A 17,425-nucleotide genomic window follows, 5' to 3' on the forward strand; every position below is an offset into this window, starting at 1 on the left:
CTCGAATCACAACTAGTCATGTATATATGTTGTTTTTTTATGAATACGGAAAACTTTGGGTTATAAAATATTAATAGACCCCTACCATCTTCACACAAAATAAATTTTGTCTTTTTTTTCTAGTTGAATTTCGAATATGTCTTTTCAAACAAGTGCTATAAGTCCTGCAGGAAATAACACAAAATTGAACAATGATGATGGTTGGCAAATTCCAAACAAAGCCCTTTGGGGTGTTGTATGGGTCGTTGTGTTATGCCTGCTTTGTAAAATCATCTGCAGATTTAGAAGAAGAAATTCCTCCAAAATTAATGAGGCATATCATAGTGATGATGAATCAAAAGAGGATAGTGATGATGAGGCTACGTCTAAAGTGTAGAAGGGGGAAGAAAAAAAATAGTTTGACAATGTTTTTGTTTCTTTTATTACATTACTAGTATCTCGACGTGTGTTGCACCTGTATTTCGAATTATATAGTTTTGTTAATTTTACGCGGATATATAGCATTGGTATGTAGTTATTGACAAAATTTTGTCAAAAGAGTGAGAGAAATTATTGGTAGTGGTGTTTTATTTTTTTTACTTCAAGTTAACTCATTTATTTATGTTTTTTAAAATTGGTAGTGTATGATCATCTTAATTAAAAATTTAAGTTCTTAAGATGAAGAACACTTTATTTACTTACCTAATTATTCTTTAACACACATGTATGGGTTGAATTGATTTTTTTTATGAGTCAAACATGTGGATGTTCTCTCTGTTTTTTAAAAAAAAAATATTAGTGATGGATTTAATTATTCTTTAACAAGATCCTCACGTGCATGTTGTGCACATTTATTATTATATTTAAGTGTGTGATCATCATAAATAATTAGAAATAAGAAAATAATTTTATTTGCTTAATTATTTTTAAACAATTTTCCTCCCATCAAACCACTAACTTAGGTATCAAAAATATCAATTTAGTGCAATTTTTTAATTTATAGAAAGAGATGTTAAGCTATCAATAAAGGAAAAACTTGGTTGAACGTCTAAAAACAAACGTAAAATAATTTGAAAAGAAGAAGAAAAGGTAAATCTGATGAAAGACTCTTCTCTCAAGTCTGTGTTAATGAGTCATTTCAACATTGCTTGATAGCAATTTGCCTACATTTTTTGTTTGAGAAAATTTTCAAAAATAACTAACTATAGTCCTTCTTAACTATTCTTTTGTTAATTACAATTTATAGCTATATTATAACTTGCTATCAAATGTATTTATTTGCAAAAATTGGCTCTGAATACAAATACAACCCTTAATAACATATGTGAATTGCGCTACAGGTTTTTTTTTTTAAAAAAAAAATTTGCATAATCACAGTCAACTGATATCGCAATCTTTCATAATCAACGGAATTTTGATACAAATATGAACATATGATTTGATACAAATGTACGACAATGAACATATATACTCAAATGCAAGATACAAATGTTTAACAAGAAATTAATACACTTGAGTACATTGATACAATTTTATAGCTAGTTGCAAATACACTAAAAGACATTGATACAAAAAGAATAATTTGGGCAAATATACTTAAGCTCCAAAGCTTTCTCTCATAGTTGCCATGAAATTTCATAAACTATCATGAGTCATTCATGACGAAGCTTTGTCGAAGCAAGAGAGAGAAAACACGACATTGTTGAATTTGGGGTTATACTAATTTGGAGAGAGAGAAAAAAAACCGAAAAAACTGATAGATACAATTTCTAAGAAATATGCTAGTTGACAAATTTGCCAACTAGCGTATTTCTTCAGAAAGCAAATACACATTGAAATTAAAAAGTAACTATTAAATAGATAATTTAGGTGCAAATTATAAATATTTTTAACTATAGCTATGTTAATTAGCCCAAGAATTTGGTACCCTAATGTTTGACCTTACCAAAAAATTACACTATTTACAAATTAGTAGCATTATTGTTTTTTCTTTCTACTTTATATATGGTTCCTTTTTATTTCCCTTTCCTCTCTTTCCTTTTGCTCTCTCAACCTAAAATTTTCAATAAATTTAAGGCAAACATATGAATAAGGAAAGTTGCGTTTTTTTTTTCTTTTATAACCAAAAAAAGGAGAATGTTTCATTAGTAAGTAAATTTACTAAATAAATCCTCCCTACTCCCCCTACCTTTATTTATTTTTTCTTCAAATAAGAGACAAATGACACGTATAAATAAAGGTCTACTTACCTTCAACCCTCTCATATGCGCGCACCCATCTTCCCAACATAATTTTTCTCTTCTTACAAAATTCTTCCCTTAGTACAAATTAATTCAATATGTCGAATCCTGGAAATAATAGTGCTAATATTACTTACGAAGGTGAAAATCAGAAAGATTGGGGTGCTAATAAATGGCATGGTCTCCTCATTCCATTTCTTAAAGGTCTAAGTGTTGCTTTTGTCTTGGTTTTTGTGGTTTTTTTTATCGTCAAGTGTATCATCAAGAAACGCAAAATCAAAATTTGTGAAGCAAATAATAAAAATGAGTTCGATAACAACTCCCAAGCCTAATGAAAGAAGATGCATGCACAATTCGACTACAACAATTCGCTCTTCAGTCTCAAATAAATTGAAATTCGTTATTTTTTTTAATACTTGAACAATCTTTTAATTTTTTATATTTGTTTCTTATATTACATTGTTCCTAGAGGGCGGTAGAAATTACTTTTAGCTAGATTTTATTTACTTTTCAAGTTTATTTTTGGGTTTAATGAATTTATAACTAATTACTCTTGACTAGTATAATTTACAGTTTTACACAATTGTTCTTTTTGTTTTTCATAATTATTTGTTGTTGGAACAAGGGTTGGAGAGTGCCTTTTTAATTTATATATTTTCCTCTATTGATCAAACTACTACTCCATTCATCCGAAAATGAATACAACCATAATAACAATTATTCGTCCGAAAATGAATATCACCTTAATAAAAATTAGATTCAGTAAGAAATTAATAAATATCATGTATAGTTTATTACTCTTTTTTTCATATTTACTTGTCCACTATACTATTTTAAGATATCCAACAATATTTGTTCAGTTTATGAAATCAGTGAATAATGTACTCCATCATTTTATGTTTATTTTACCTTTACTATTAAATATTATTCATTTTTCTATGTTTAGATGACCTATATTTAATGGAAAAATCTTTTTGGCCAGAATGATATTTTATCTATGTTATTTTACGCTTTTAAACATTTTTACCCTTTTAGCTTTAATACCTTTTAACTAAAAAATGAAAAAAAGACTAGTTTATTTTAAAATTAAAAAAATATTATAGTTTTTTTTTTATTTTCTGGCCATTTAGCACTTCCCATATTTAATATGGGTTACCCCTATCATTTATTACTTCTTAATTCTTGTGTCAAGTCAATAGTGGACAACTATTGCTGGACAGAAGGAGTATATCCATATTTAATAAATGTCTCTTGAAAATTGAACATTATTAAGAAGATGGAATGTAAGAGTATTGTTAAAAAAAACATACTCAAGTAATTGTCTTGAAAATCTAAAGTGACACTTATTGTGGGACGAACAGAGTAGATGATCACTCAACTAATATTCCCTCTGTCTAACAATAGTTGTCCAATATTGACTTTGCACACTTCTTAGTAAACTATCAATAGAAGGGTAATTTTACTATATCACCCTTGAATATAATAAATACAATGTCTTGAAAAATATAATAGGATACTATAATTAATGATAAGGATAAATTAGGAACTAAGTGCAAAATTATCCATTGATTTCATAAAGTGGACAAGTATTGTTGGACATCCCAAAATAGTATAGTGGACATCACTTTTGCTTGCATAGTTTAAGAAAAGCATAACCATAAATATATCTTTTAATTTGGTCTTAAATTACATATTTATGCCTTCCAATTTTGAGTGTGCACAAGTAGACACTTAAACTTACATAAAGTTGAACAAATTAATAAACACACACATCTTGTATGTCATCCTACATGACAATTTGTGTCCTACGTGTATTATGTCACATAAGACTCATGTGTTTACTTGTTCAATTTTATACAAATTAAAGTGCAGACTTGTACGTGCAATTCAAAGTTGAATGGCACAAATGTGAAATGAAGTTAAGTTAAAGGACACATTTATGTATTATGCCTTTTTAAAAAAAAAAATTAGGCATAATACATAAATGTGTCCTTTAACTTTGCTTCATTCACATTTATGCCGACATTTAAATTTGTATAAAGTTAAACACATAGACATATGAGTCCTACGTGGGCATAATAGAATACCATGTAAGACTCAAATTATCATGTAGGATGCATGTATATATTTGTTCAACTTTATACAAGTATAAGTGTTTACTTGTATACATAAAAAATGGAGAGCAATAATGTAAGTTGAGGCCCAATTAAAGGACATATTTATGTATTAGGCGAAAATTTTATCATTCTCTACCTAAGTGGTTCTGTCAAGTTCTCTTTTATAATCTCGTTGGATTTATTTTCCAAAGTAGAGAAATGTTTTTAGTGTCAGTAGCTGACTCATCAGCAAGTTGGGGAAGTTTGGCTCTTGTGATCCACATTATATTTTTATCCAGAAGACAAAAGGATCATCTCACCTGTTACAACTATTAAATCTAAAAGTAACATGGAGTGGAAGCAACACCCATCATTAGTGACTTCTCTCTTTGTTAAATTAAAAGAGATTATATTTGACTTCATTAGATTACAAGTGGGGTCATGTTTGCAAATTGCAATATTAGAAATAGTGAGAAGAACCAGATATACTAATTGCTTCATTCACTACCACTATAGCCGCCTATATTTTACTATACTTTACTACCATTTTAAACTCAGTTTGTTCTCCACTTGACATACAATATGATTATTGCAACAACCAAATGCTAACTGCATAATCCTATAAAGTCACTTGAATCTGTGGTGACTTAAGCAGGTGTAGTGTGTAGTCAACACAAAAAAGATCTATAATGGTGTTACCTTATTGTATTCATCTTCTCTTCATTTCATGGTTTCTTTCTGCTCATATGTTGGCTATAGCACAAAGGTCCACTTACATTGTCCATATGGACAAAACCTTAATGCCAAATGTCTTTGCTGATCACCATCATTGGCATTCTTCCACTATTGATTCCATCAAAGCTTCTGTTCCTTCATCAGTAGACAGATTCCACTCTGCTCCAAAACTTGTTTACTCCTATGACAATGTGCTTCATGGCTTCAGTGCTGTTTTGTCCCAAGATGAACTAGCAGCTTTGAAGAATTTACCAGGTTTCATTTCAGCTTACAAAGATAGAACTGTGGAACCTCATACTACCCACACATCTGATTTCCTCAAACTCAATCCATCATCTGGTCTATGGCAAGCTTCTGGATTAGGACAAGATGTGATTATTGGAGTTTTTGACTCTGGCATCTGGCCTGAATCTGTAAGTTTCCAAGATGATGGTATGCCTGAAATCCCCAAAAGGTGGAAGGGAATTTGCAAGCCAGGCACTCAGTTTAACACTTCAATGTGCAACAAGAAACTCATTGGGGCTAATTACTTCAATCAGGGTATTTTGGCAAATGATCCCACAGTGAACATTTCGATGAATTCTGCTAGGGATACCGATGGTCATGGTACACATGTAGCTTCAATAGCTGCTGGGAATTTTGCCAAAGGTGTTTCCCATTTTGGATATGCACCAGGGACAGCTAGAGGGGTTGCACCACGAGCTAGGCTAGCTGTTTACAAGTTTAGTTTCAAAGAAGGTACCTTTACTTCAGATTTAATTGCAGCTATGGACCAAGCTGTTGCGGATGGTGTTGACATGATGTCCATTTCATTTGGGTCCCGTTTTGTTCCCATGTATGAAGATGCTATATCAATTGCTTCTTTTGGAGCTATGATGAAGGGAGTTCTTGTTTCAGCTTCAGCTGGAAATCGAGGCCCGGATACTGGAACTTTAAAGAACGGATCTCCATGGATCTTGTGTGTGGCATCAGGCCACACTGACCGGACATTTGCAGGAACTTTGACACTGGGAAGTGGCTTAAAAATTAGGGGGTGGAGCTTGTTTCCTGCAAGAGTCATTGTTATGCATTCAACAGTGATTTACAACAAAACTCTATCTAATTGCAATTCCGAGGAACTGCTATCACAAGTTCCTGATCCCGAACGCACCATCATTATATGTGATGAAAGCTGGGAATTTTCTGATCAAATGCTCACTGTCAGTCGAGCAAGACTTAAAGCAGCCATCTTTATTTCTGAGGATCCAGGAGTGTTCAGGTCTGCTTCATTTCCCAACCCTGGAGTTGTGATTAACAAAACTGAAGGGAAACAAGTGATCAGTTATGTACAAAATAGCGTCGCTCCCACAGCCAGCATCACATTCCAAGAGACCTATCTAGATGCAAAGCCAGCACCAGTTGTTGCTGCATCCTCCGCACGAGGACCCTCCAGAAGCTATTTGGGAATTGCAAAGCCAGATATTTTGGCACCAGGGGTGCTGATTCTTGCAGCATATCCACCAAATGTATTTGCTACAAGTATTGGGACGAACATAGAATTATCCTCTGATTACATTCTTGAATCAGGCACATCGATGGCTGCACCACATGCTGCTGGAATCGCAGCAATGCTAAAAGCCGTGCATCCTGAGTGGAGTCCTTCAGCTATTCGCTCTGCCATGATGACCACGGCAGATCCTTTGGATAGCACTGGAAAACCAATCATAGACTCTGACATTAACAGGGAAGCCACACCCCTAGCCATGGGATCAGGGCATGTCAATCCCAACAGAGCCCTTGACCCCGGCCTAGTATATGATGCTACTCCACAAGATTACGTAAATCTCTTATGCTCTATGAATTTCACAGAAGAGCAATTCAAGACAATTGCAAGATCATCAGCCAATCACAACTGCTCAGATCCATCAGCTGATCTCAATTACCCATCATTCATTGCATTGTACAGCAATGAGGGAAACTACACCTGGTTGGAGCAGAAATTCAGGAGGACAGTCACAAATGTTGGTCAAGGTGCAGCTACTTATAAAGCTAAGATAAAAGCTCCCAAGAACTCAAAAGTTTCAGTGTCACCGCAAACTTTGGTGTATAAGAATAAAAATGAGAAGCAAAGTTATACTTTAACAATTCGTTATATAGGTCCCAATTGGAACTATGGGTCGATAACTTGGGTTGAAGAGAACGGAAATCATACTGTTAGGAGCCCTATAGTGATATCTCCCATAATTGATCTCTGGTAATAAGTCGTGCCACTTTATGACCATCATATTCTTGAACTGGAACTACCAAAACACAAGAACTAAGGGAAAGCAAAATGGTAAATGTGTTTGCTGTATGAATTGTCTGTACTATCTTAAAGAAACAAATAACAGTACTCCTTCCGTCCCACTTTTGCCTCATTTTGTGCTAGTCTTTAATTTCGTATCATAATATTTCATAAGTCATACTTCGTGCCTTTAAAGGACATATGCCCCACTAGACATAAATTCAATTTCTACGAGGAAAAATTGAAAATCACCCATGCGTAGGGTAAATTAAAGATCACCTCATTTGAAGGGAAAATCATTCAATTAAATGTGAATATTCAGAGCATGAATTTGATGTTTATAGGTTGGAGTTTCTATTCATATATATTATCAAGTTCTAAATAAATATTTAGTATATATTCAATAAATTTCTTAATACAAATATAAAATTTAGAACAAAGTTACTTAACCGTATTCTAGCTCTACCCCGTGTAACAATTATAAATGTATCCCCCCCACCATATTTTCCCAAATGGGGAACAGAATATCAGGAAATTTAGAACAAAAAAGATTATGTAGAAAAAATAAAAGAGCAAAACTCAATCACTTGATTCTTTATATTATCCAGAAGCAAAAATAGATCTTATACAGTAACATGGAGAAAGAGTGAAAGCAACTGCCTTCATTATTGACTTCTCATTTTCTTCCAAAGAGATTATATTTGATTTAGTTTACAAGATTCTGTCATATCTTGCCTCACAAATTTATTCAAATAATACTAAATAAAACAAGAAATGATTAATATAGTATTGAAAGTATCACTGATTTCAATGGATAACAAGTGGGGTCGTATTTGAAAATTGACATACAGATTCCTTACTAGAAACAGTACTTAATAGGTTCATTTCACTTACAATAGCCGCCTATCTTTATTACTTTACTACCCTTTTTAACACATTTCATTCTTCACTTCACTTACCTTTATCTTTATTATTATTGCAACAACCAAATGATGCTTCTATTATCTTATAAAGTCACTTGAATCTGCAGTGTGCAGTAAACACAGAGATCTACAATGGGGTTTCCTTATTCTCTTCATTTTCTCTTCCTTTCATGGTTTCTTTCTGCTCATTTGTTCTGTTACTTAGCTATAGCACAAAGATCCACTTATATTGTCCATTTGGACAAATCTTTCATGCCTAATGTCTTTACTAATCACCATCATTGGCATTCTTCTACTATTGATTCCATCAAAGCTTCTGTTCCTTCATCAGTCGACAGATTCCACTCTGCTCCAAAACTTGTTTACTCTTATGACCATGTGTTTCATGGCTTCAGTGCTGTTTTGTCCAAAGATGAACTGAAAGCTTTGAAGAAGTCACCAGGTTTCATTTCAGCATACAAAGATAGAACTGTGGAACCTGACACTACTTACACATCTGATTACCTCAAGCTCAATCCTTCATCTGGTCTATGGCCAGCTTCTGGTTTAGGCCAAGATGTGATCATTGGTGTTCTTGACGGTGGCATCTGGCCCGAATCTGCAAGTTTTCGAGATGATGGTATTCCTGAAATCCCCAAAAGATGGAAAGGAATTTGCAATCCAGGTACCCAGTTTAACACTTCCATGTGCAACAGAAAACTCATTGGGGCTAATTACTTCAACAAGGGACTTTTGGCTGATGATCCCACTCTGAACATTTCCATGAATTCTGCTAGGGATACTAATGGTCACGGCACACATTGTGCTTCCATTGCTGCTGGGAACTTTGCGAAAGGTGTTTCCCATTTTGGCTATGCACAAGGAACAGCAAGAGGGGTTGCTCCGCGAGCTAGGATAGCTGTATACAAGTTTAGCTTTCGTGAAGGAAGCTTAACATCGGATCTAATTGCTGCTATGGACCAAGCTGTTGCAGACGGTGTTGACATGATATCCATTTCATTTGGATTCCGGTTCATTCCCTTGTATGAAGATGCTATATCAATTGCTTCTTTTGGAGCTATGATGAAGGGGGTATTGGTTTCGGCTTCAGCTGGAAATCGAGGTCCAAGTTGGGGGAGTTTAGGCAATGGATCTCCATGGATATTGTGCGTGGCATCAGGCTACACCGACCGGACATTTGCAGGAACTTTGACTTTGGGCAATGGATTAAAAATTAGGGGGTGGAGCTTGTTTCCTGCAAGAGCCTTTGTCAGGGATTCTCTGGTGATTTACAACAAGACTCTAGCCACTTGCACGTCAGATGAGTTGCTATCGCAAGTTCCTGATCCCGAAAGCACCATTATCATCTGTGATTATAATGCGGATGAAGATGGTTTTGGTTTCAGTAGTCAAATTTCTCACGTCGAAGAAGCAAGATTTAAAGCAGGCATCTTTATTTCTGAGGATCCAGGAGTGTTCAGAGATGCTTCGTTTTCCCACCCGGGAGTTGTGATTGACAAAAAGGAAGGGAAAAAAGTCATCAATTACGTTAAAAACAGTGTTGCTCCCACGGCCACCATAACATTCCAAGAAATGTATGTGGATGGAGAAAGGCCAGCCCCAATTCTTGCTGGATCCTCATCACGAGGGCCCTCCAGAAGCTACTTGGGAATTGCAAAGCCAGATATTATGGCACCAGGGGTACTGATTCTTGCAGCGGTTCCACCCAATCTCTTTTCACAAAGTATTCAGAACATAGCATTAGCCACTGATTACGAGCTTAAATCAGGCACATCAATGGCTGCTCCTCATGCGGCTGGAATTGCAGCAATGCTAAAAGGCGCACATCCTGAATGGAGTCCTTCAGCTATTCGCTCTGCCATGATGACTACTGCAAACCATTTGAATAGTGCTCAAAAGCCTATTAGAGAGGATGATAACTTTGTAGCCACGCCCCTAGACATGGGAGCAGGGCATGTTGACCCGAACAGAGCTCTTGATCCCGGCCTAGTATATGATGCTACTCCACAAGATTACATAAATCTTATATGCTCTATGAATTTCACCGAAGAGCAGTTCAAAACATTTGCAAGATCATCAGCCAATTACGATAACTGCTCAAATCCATCAGCTGATCTCAATTACCCATCATTCATTGCCTTGTACCCATTCAGTCTCGAGGGGAACTTCACCTGGTTGGAGCAGAAATTCAGGAGGACTCTAACAAATGTTGGTAAAGGTGGAGCAACTTATAAAGTAAAGATAGAAACTCCCAAAAATTCCACAGTTTCGGTGTCACCGCGAACTCTGGTGTTCAAGGAGAAGAATGATAAACAAAGCTATACTTTGTCAATTCGCTATATAGGCAGTGATCAGAGTAGGAACGTCGGGTCAATCACTTGGGTTGAAGAAAATGGTAATCACTCAGTTAGGAGTCCTATAGTGATATCTAGGATTATTGATGTTTGGGGTAGTGATGACTAGGACAAGAGGTAAATTATGTACATATGTTGTCGACATGGGAATAAATAATGTATGCACACAAAAGAATTCCAGAAAACACGTCGTCAAATATGTTTGTGTGTGACACAGTGTGAGGATGGAAGAACATTTAAGAAAGGAAAGTGAGCAAAAGTAACTTGTTCTTTCTACTTCTCTCAACATGCTGTTTGGGATTGCGCATGAATTTTGGGATGAGGCTCCTCTCCATTTTCTATCTCTCCCTTTCTCAAATTCTAACTTGGATGAGAGACATGTATCATGATAAAAAGATAATGACTGAGATTTAATAAACCAAAGCAATGTTCCAACCATAGTTAGGAAAGTAAATACTCCCTCCATTTCAATTTGTTTGGTTTTGTTGTTTAGTTTGTTTAAAAAAGAATGTCACTTTCCTTTTCTAGGCAATTCTTTCATTTTAACTTTTCACATGGTATGCTTAAAACCATAAGATTAAAAGACATTCTTGTACCTTCTATGTATCTTTAGTTTAAGAGCACAAGATTCAAAAATCTTTCTTACTTTCTTAAACTCTGTGTCAAATCAAAACTAGACAAACAAAGAAAGTATTTGCTTATCAATGTTGGAACTTCCCTAAATTTAAACTTCTAGTTGTTAGTTTTGTAATTTTGAGTTAATCTTTCCTTGGTCATTTGTTGAGTTCCCATTTTCTACAATTTGATACATTTTTGCTTTAACAATTGACAAGTCAATCTGTAATCAATGGACATTAAATTATTGACATTAGACTAAAAACAATATTTAGGCATAATAGGTAGATAAACATCTTAATATGGCCTTAAATGTTCATTAAAGACTCTTAACTTTGAGGATGTAAACCCCAAATTGAAATCTCCATATGACCAAACTTGAGCAATTGTGGCCGATGTAATGTTTGTATTACATTACAAGCAAAGATGGAGCCAGAATTTGAAGCTTATGAGTATTTAATTCTAATCTTTTCCAAGTTGTTGGATTCTAAACAATGTGTACCTATTCAATGAACTTCTATTAAAAATACAAGATTTAAACTAAAATTATTGGGTTTGATCGAATCTACCCCAACACTTAAAAGAATGAGAAATATTTAAAGTAAGACTCAAACGGATTACCGGGAAAAGTTGCTACTTTTGGAATAATGTGGCAGATTTTTGGACTATATCTGAAAATTATGGCTGTTTCTGAAATTCAGCATTGTTCTTCTTACTCAACCAATTTGCAGCTGAAATTCTCCCAAACAAACACCGAATCCTCCATCAAACTATCCCAAATTTGAGATATGAGATCTTCCAAGACATTTGTAATCTTTTGCAATAATATTAAGTCGAAACGAAGCTTGTTTGCGTCAAGCCATTTTTTCGAACTTGAGCTTTGATGAAGCTTTAACGGCGAATTGTCTTCTTCTTCAAATTGTTCATCTCCAAAATCAATGGATAACCACGACACAGACTGGAATCAGCAACAAAAATCGATCGAAACAGTATTCATTCGGAACAGATCCTTGATTCGGGCTTTCAACTTCTCAGAGCAAGTTTTTTTCTTATATTTCTAAAATGGCAACAACTGATACATAAAACTTTCAGCTCCAGTTCAATGGCTATCAACGACATGGTTTGGAAACCAGCAGTAGATTCCTCAAACATATTTTCAGATTTTTCAACTTTTTCTGGGTTTAATTTGATAGGAGTTATTTAGTTTTAAATTTAAAAATGGAATTGGTGTAAATAGGTAATTTAAATTGAAATCGAATAATTTTGGTTGATTAGGGAAAATCCATCCAAATTAAGGATCTTTAAGTTCAATAGCGATAAGAGTATAAATAGTTTGATACTCCCTCCGTCCCATTTTATGTGGCAACATTTTCTTTTTGGTCAGTCCCAAAAAGAATGTCACTCTCCTTATATGGTAAGTATTTAAAGGTGCAATTTCTCTTTTACCCTTGTTGGTCCCACTTAATCTTAAAATAATACTCCAATACATTTATGAGGAGAGAGAAAAGTGAGTGTACTTTTTAAAGGGCAATTTGGTAAACATTTCAAAGTCTTCATTTATTTCTTAAACTCCGTGCCCGGTCAAATGTTGCCACATAAAATGGGACGGAGGGAGTAGTAATTAATAAACAAAATTACTACTCCCTCCGTCCCATTTTATGTGGCAACATTTGACCGGGCACGGAGTTTAAGAAATAAATGAAGACTTTGAAATGTTTACCAAATTGCCCTTTTAAAAAGTAGACTCAATTTCTCTCTCCTCATAAATGTATTGGAGTATTATTTTAAGATTAAGTGGGACCAACAAGGATAAAAAAGGAATTGTACCTTTAAATACTTTCCATATAAGGAAATGTGACATTCTTTTTGGGACTGACCAAAAAGGAAATGTTGCCACATAAAATGAGACGGAGGGAGTACTAAATTAGAGGGATATATTTTATCCTTTTCCTTTCATTTAATTGGCCATTACCAAAATTTATTTCCACTAAACATAGATATAAGCTATTTTCACAATTACTAATCATGAGATAATGTTAGGGACATTTTCTAATCAAACTATGAAAAAGGGGACAGTTTTAGGTTAAATTATTAATGAAAGTTTTTATTTAATTTCTCATAATTTAAAAATATTTTTGACCCTTTCTTTTATCTTGAATTTCAATAAAACTGAGTATGTTCGTACCTATTGTCTCTTTCAAAAGGTCTTCATCTTTTCACTATAAATAATAAGTACTCTCTTATAAATAAATATCAAATATGGCCTATAGGGTATCTGTCCTGCACATATCAATTTGACTTGTCCTATCATGAAATGAATAATATGTATTTTCTTATCAGTATATAAGCAATATCTTTTTTTAAGAAAAGTTTATTTCAAGCCCTTAATTTCGTTTTTCATTTATTAGTTTGCAAACAACTTTCAACTCATTAAGGTAGTTTTTTCGATATTTCTAAAAAAAATTAAAAGCTATTAATATAGGATATGAAAAAAAGTTAAAAGCTATCAATCTAGGATATGAAAGTCTGAACAAGCACAAAGATAACGAACGATGAAATGATGAATTGAGAAGATGAGGTTCAACACTACAATTCCAAAGATGGAAAGGTTTAATTAGGCTTGTAGCTTTAGTAGGATGATCCATCAGCCTTAAACAAGTTCAGCCATTGATTTGGTGATTAGTGGTCTAATTAAATACAAATTCCAGATCCATGTTATTATTTTCCCAATATATTAAGCTGAGTGTCGGCAATATAAAATTTAATAACATTCATTTTGAGTCATTCATCAAACTAGGGACCACAAAAAAAAGGTCTTTATAATTGATTTTCTCTTTTCTAATCTTCTTTTTCTCCCTTTTGATTAATTCTCCAAATTACTAAACAAATGCTTTAAATGTCAGTAGCTGACTCATCAACAAGTGGGAAAGTTTAGATTATTTTATCCAAAAGCTAAAGGAATTCTTATACAGTAACATGGAGAAAGAGTGAAAGCAACACCCTTCAATTATTGAATTCTCTTTTTCTTCCATTCCAAAGAGATTATATTTCATTAATTTATCAGAATTCTCTCATTTCTAGCCACAAAAAATCATTAAACTAATACCTATGAAAACAAGAAATAATATAGTGTAGTTAATAACATTGACTCCAATGACCAAGGTTGTGGTGGAATAGTAAGTACTCTTCCATGATTCTTAATCAGTCTCGGGTACAAACCCTCCAGGTATGGAGTCGTCTTTATTAGGGAGCACTTTACCCAAGGTGGAACCTCTCGAATGAAATTCAAATTTAGTCGTGCTCTAATGTGGATAGCAGACACTAGGTAGGCAAATCATCAGATTCCTTCCTAGCAGCCTGCAAGATTAGACATAGTGAGAAGAACCAGCTATTTATACAAGCAGATTCATTTCACTTACATACTAGCCGCCTATCTTTACTATCCTTTTAAACTCATTTTGTTTCCCACTTCACTTACCTTATCTTCATTATTGCAACAACCAAATGCTACTTGCATTATCCTATAAAGTTATTTGAATCTGTAGTGTGTACTCAACAGAAAGATCTACAATGGAGTTACTTCATCTTCTACTCTTTTCATGGGCCCTTTCTGCTCATCTCTTTTTAGCTATAGCACAAAGATCCACTTACATTGTCCATTTGGACAAATCTTTAATGCCTAATGTCTTTACTGATCACCATCATTGGCATTCTTCTACTATTGATTCCATCAAAGCTTCTGTTCCTTCATCAGTAGACAGATTCCACTCTGCTCCAAAACTTGTTTACTCTTATGACAATGTGTTACATGGATTTAGTGCTGTTTTGTCCAAAGATGAACTGGCAGCTTTGAAGAAGTTACCAGGTTTCATTTCAGCTTACAAGGATAGAACTGTGGAACCTCATACTACTCACACATCTGATTTCCTCAAGCTCAATCCTTCATCTGGGCTATGGCCAGCTTCTGGTTTAGGCCAAGATGTGATTGTTGCTGTTCTTGATTCTGGCATCTGGCCAGAATCTGCGAGTTTTCAAGATGATGGTATGCCTGAAATCCCCAAAAGGTGGAAAGGAATTTGCAAGCCAGGAACGCAGTTTAACGCTTCAATGTGCAACAGAAAACTCATTGGGGCTAATTACTTCAATAAGGGTATTTTGGCTAATGATCCCACTGTGAACATTTCCATGAATTCTGCCAGGGATACTGATGGTCATGGCACACATTGTGCTTCCATTGCTGCTGGGAACTTTGCGAAAGGTGTTTCCCATTTTGGATATGCACCAGGAACAGCTAGAGGGGTTGCTCCACGAGCCAGGCTAGCTGTATACAAGTTTAGCTTTAATGAAGGAACCTTTACTTCAGATTTAATTGCAGCTATGGACCAAGCTGTTGCGGATGGTGTTGACATGATATCCATTTCTTATGGGTACCGTTTCATTCCCTTGTATGAAGATGCTATATCTATTGCTTCTTTTGGAGCTATGATGAAGGGAGTTCTGGTTTCAGCATCAGCTGGAAATCGAGGTCCAGGGATTGGAAGTTTAAACAATGGATCTCCATGGATCTTGTGTGTTGCATCAGGCCACACTGACCGGACATTTGCAGGAACTTTGACTTTGGGCAATGGCTTAAAAATTAGGGGGTGGAGCTTGTTTCCTGCACGAGCCTTTGTCAGGGATTCTCCGGTGATATACAACAAGACTCTATCTGATTGCAGTTCGGAGGAATTGCTATCACAAGTTGAAAATCGTGAAAGCACCATCGTTATATGTGATGATAATGGGGATTTCTCTGATCAAATGCGTATTGTCACTCGAGCAAGACTTGGAGCAGCCATCTTTATTTCTGAGGATCCAGGAGTGTTCAGATCTGCTACATTTCCCAACCCTGGAGTTGTAATTAACAAAAAGGAAGGGAAACAAGTCATCAATTATGTGAAAAATAGCGTCACTCCCACAGCCAGCATCACATTCCAAGAGACGTATCTAGATGCAAAGCCAGCACCAATTGTTGCTGCATCCTCCGCACGAGGCCCCTCCAGAAGTTACTTGGGAATTTCAAAGCCAGACATATTGGCACCAGGGGTGCTGATTCTTGCAGCATATCCACCAAACATATTTGCTACAAGTATTGGGACAAACATACAATTGTCCACTGATTACATTCTTGAATCAGGCACATCCATGGCTGCACCACATGCTGCTGGAATTGCAGCAATGCTAAAAGCCGCACATCCTGAGTGGAGTCCTTCAGCTATTCGCTCTGCCATGATGACAACAGCTGATCCTTTAGACAACACTCGAAAACCTATTAAAGACTCTGACAATAATAAAGCCGCCACACCCCTAGACATGGGAGCAGGGCATGTTGATCCCAACAGAGCTCTTGATCCCGGCCTAGTATATGATGCTACTCCAACAGACTACGTAAATCTCCTATGCTCTCTGAATTTCACAGAAGAGCAATTCAAGACAATTGCCAGATCATCAGCCAACCACAACTGCTCAAATCCATCAGCTGATCTCAATTACCCATCATTCATTGCCTTGTACAGCATTGAGGGAAACTTCACTTTGTTGGAGCAGAAATTCAAGAGGACAGTTACAAATGTTGGTAAAGGTGCAGCTACATATAAAGCCAAGCTAAAAGCTCCCAGGAACTCTACAATTTCAGTGTCACCACAAACATTGGTGTTCAAGAACAAAAATGAGAAGCAAAGCTATACTTTGACAATTCGCTATATAGGTGATGAGGGTCAGAGTAGAAACGTTGGTTCGATCACTTGGGTTGAAGAGAATGATAACCACTCTGTTAGAAGTCCGATAGTAACATCTCCCATTATTGAGGTCTGGTAATAAATTCTGCTACGTTATGGAATGTATTGCATTGGGATGCATAGGGCCATCAGATTCTTGAATTGGAAGTACCAAACACAAGAACAAAGGGAAAGCTAGATGGGAAACCATGTATACTGTATGAATTGTCTGTGCCTATACCAAATTAATAAATAAATTTTTAGTCGGTAGTATTTATTAGTGCACATTTCTCCTTTTTCTTTAACGTTTTCACCTATTATTACATCTAGTACAAGATACACCTTTTTCATTTACTATCAATGCATAAAATATTGTTGCAAATACAGCTCCATCACTTTCCAAGCTCAACTTGAGTACTAATAACCAGCAAAGTCATTCAACTTAATGAAATAATTTTATTGAT

General features: G+C 35.2%; 2 protein-coding genes across 4 annotated transcripts in view; both read left to right on the forward strand.

Annotated features, from left to right (window-relative positions):
* The window catches only part of LOC125814833 (subtilisin-like protease SBT3), a 24,812-nt gene extending 7,587 nt beyond the window's left edge, over positions 1–17,225 (forward strand). Inside the window, exons 2-3 of one of the 3 annotated variants that reach the window (XM_049494275.1) lie at positions 8,741–9,071; positions 15,464–17,101. In XM_049494275.1, coding sequence (XP_049350232.1) covers positions 8,741–9,071; positions 15,464–17,061 — 1,929 coding nt within the window. In that variant the 3' untranslated portion in view covers positions 17,062–17,101. Of the gene's footprint in view, positions 1–8,678; positions 9,072–14,183 lie in introns of those variants that run through there. The other 2 variants (XM_049494274.1, XM_049494277.1) reach the window with 2 other exon arrangements.
* On the forward strand, positions 5,005–7,287 carry LOC125814836 (subtilisin-like protease SBT3). Its single transcript, XM_049494279.1, has one exon. The coding sequence runs from the start codon at positions 5,005–5,007 to the stop codon at positions 7,285–7,287; it is 2,283 nt and encodes a 760-aa protein (XP_049350236.1).
* Positions 17,226–17,425: the final 200 nt, after the last annotated feature.

Source organism: Solanum verrucosum, unplaced genomic scaffold, assembly GCF_900185275.1.
Source record: "Solanum verrucosum unplaced genomic scaffold, falcon-dt-bn FXZP01000034.1, whole genome shotgun sequence".
NCBI classification, from domain to species: domain Eukaryota; kingdom Viridiplantae; phylum Streptophyta; class Magnoliopsida; order Solanales; family Solanaceae; genus Solanum; species Solanum verrucosum.

Coding starts and splice junctions, on each gene's coding strand:
- LOC125814836 (XM_049494279.1), top strand. CDS start 5,005: ATGGTGTTACCTTATTGTATTCATCTTCTCTTCATTTCATGGTTTCTT.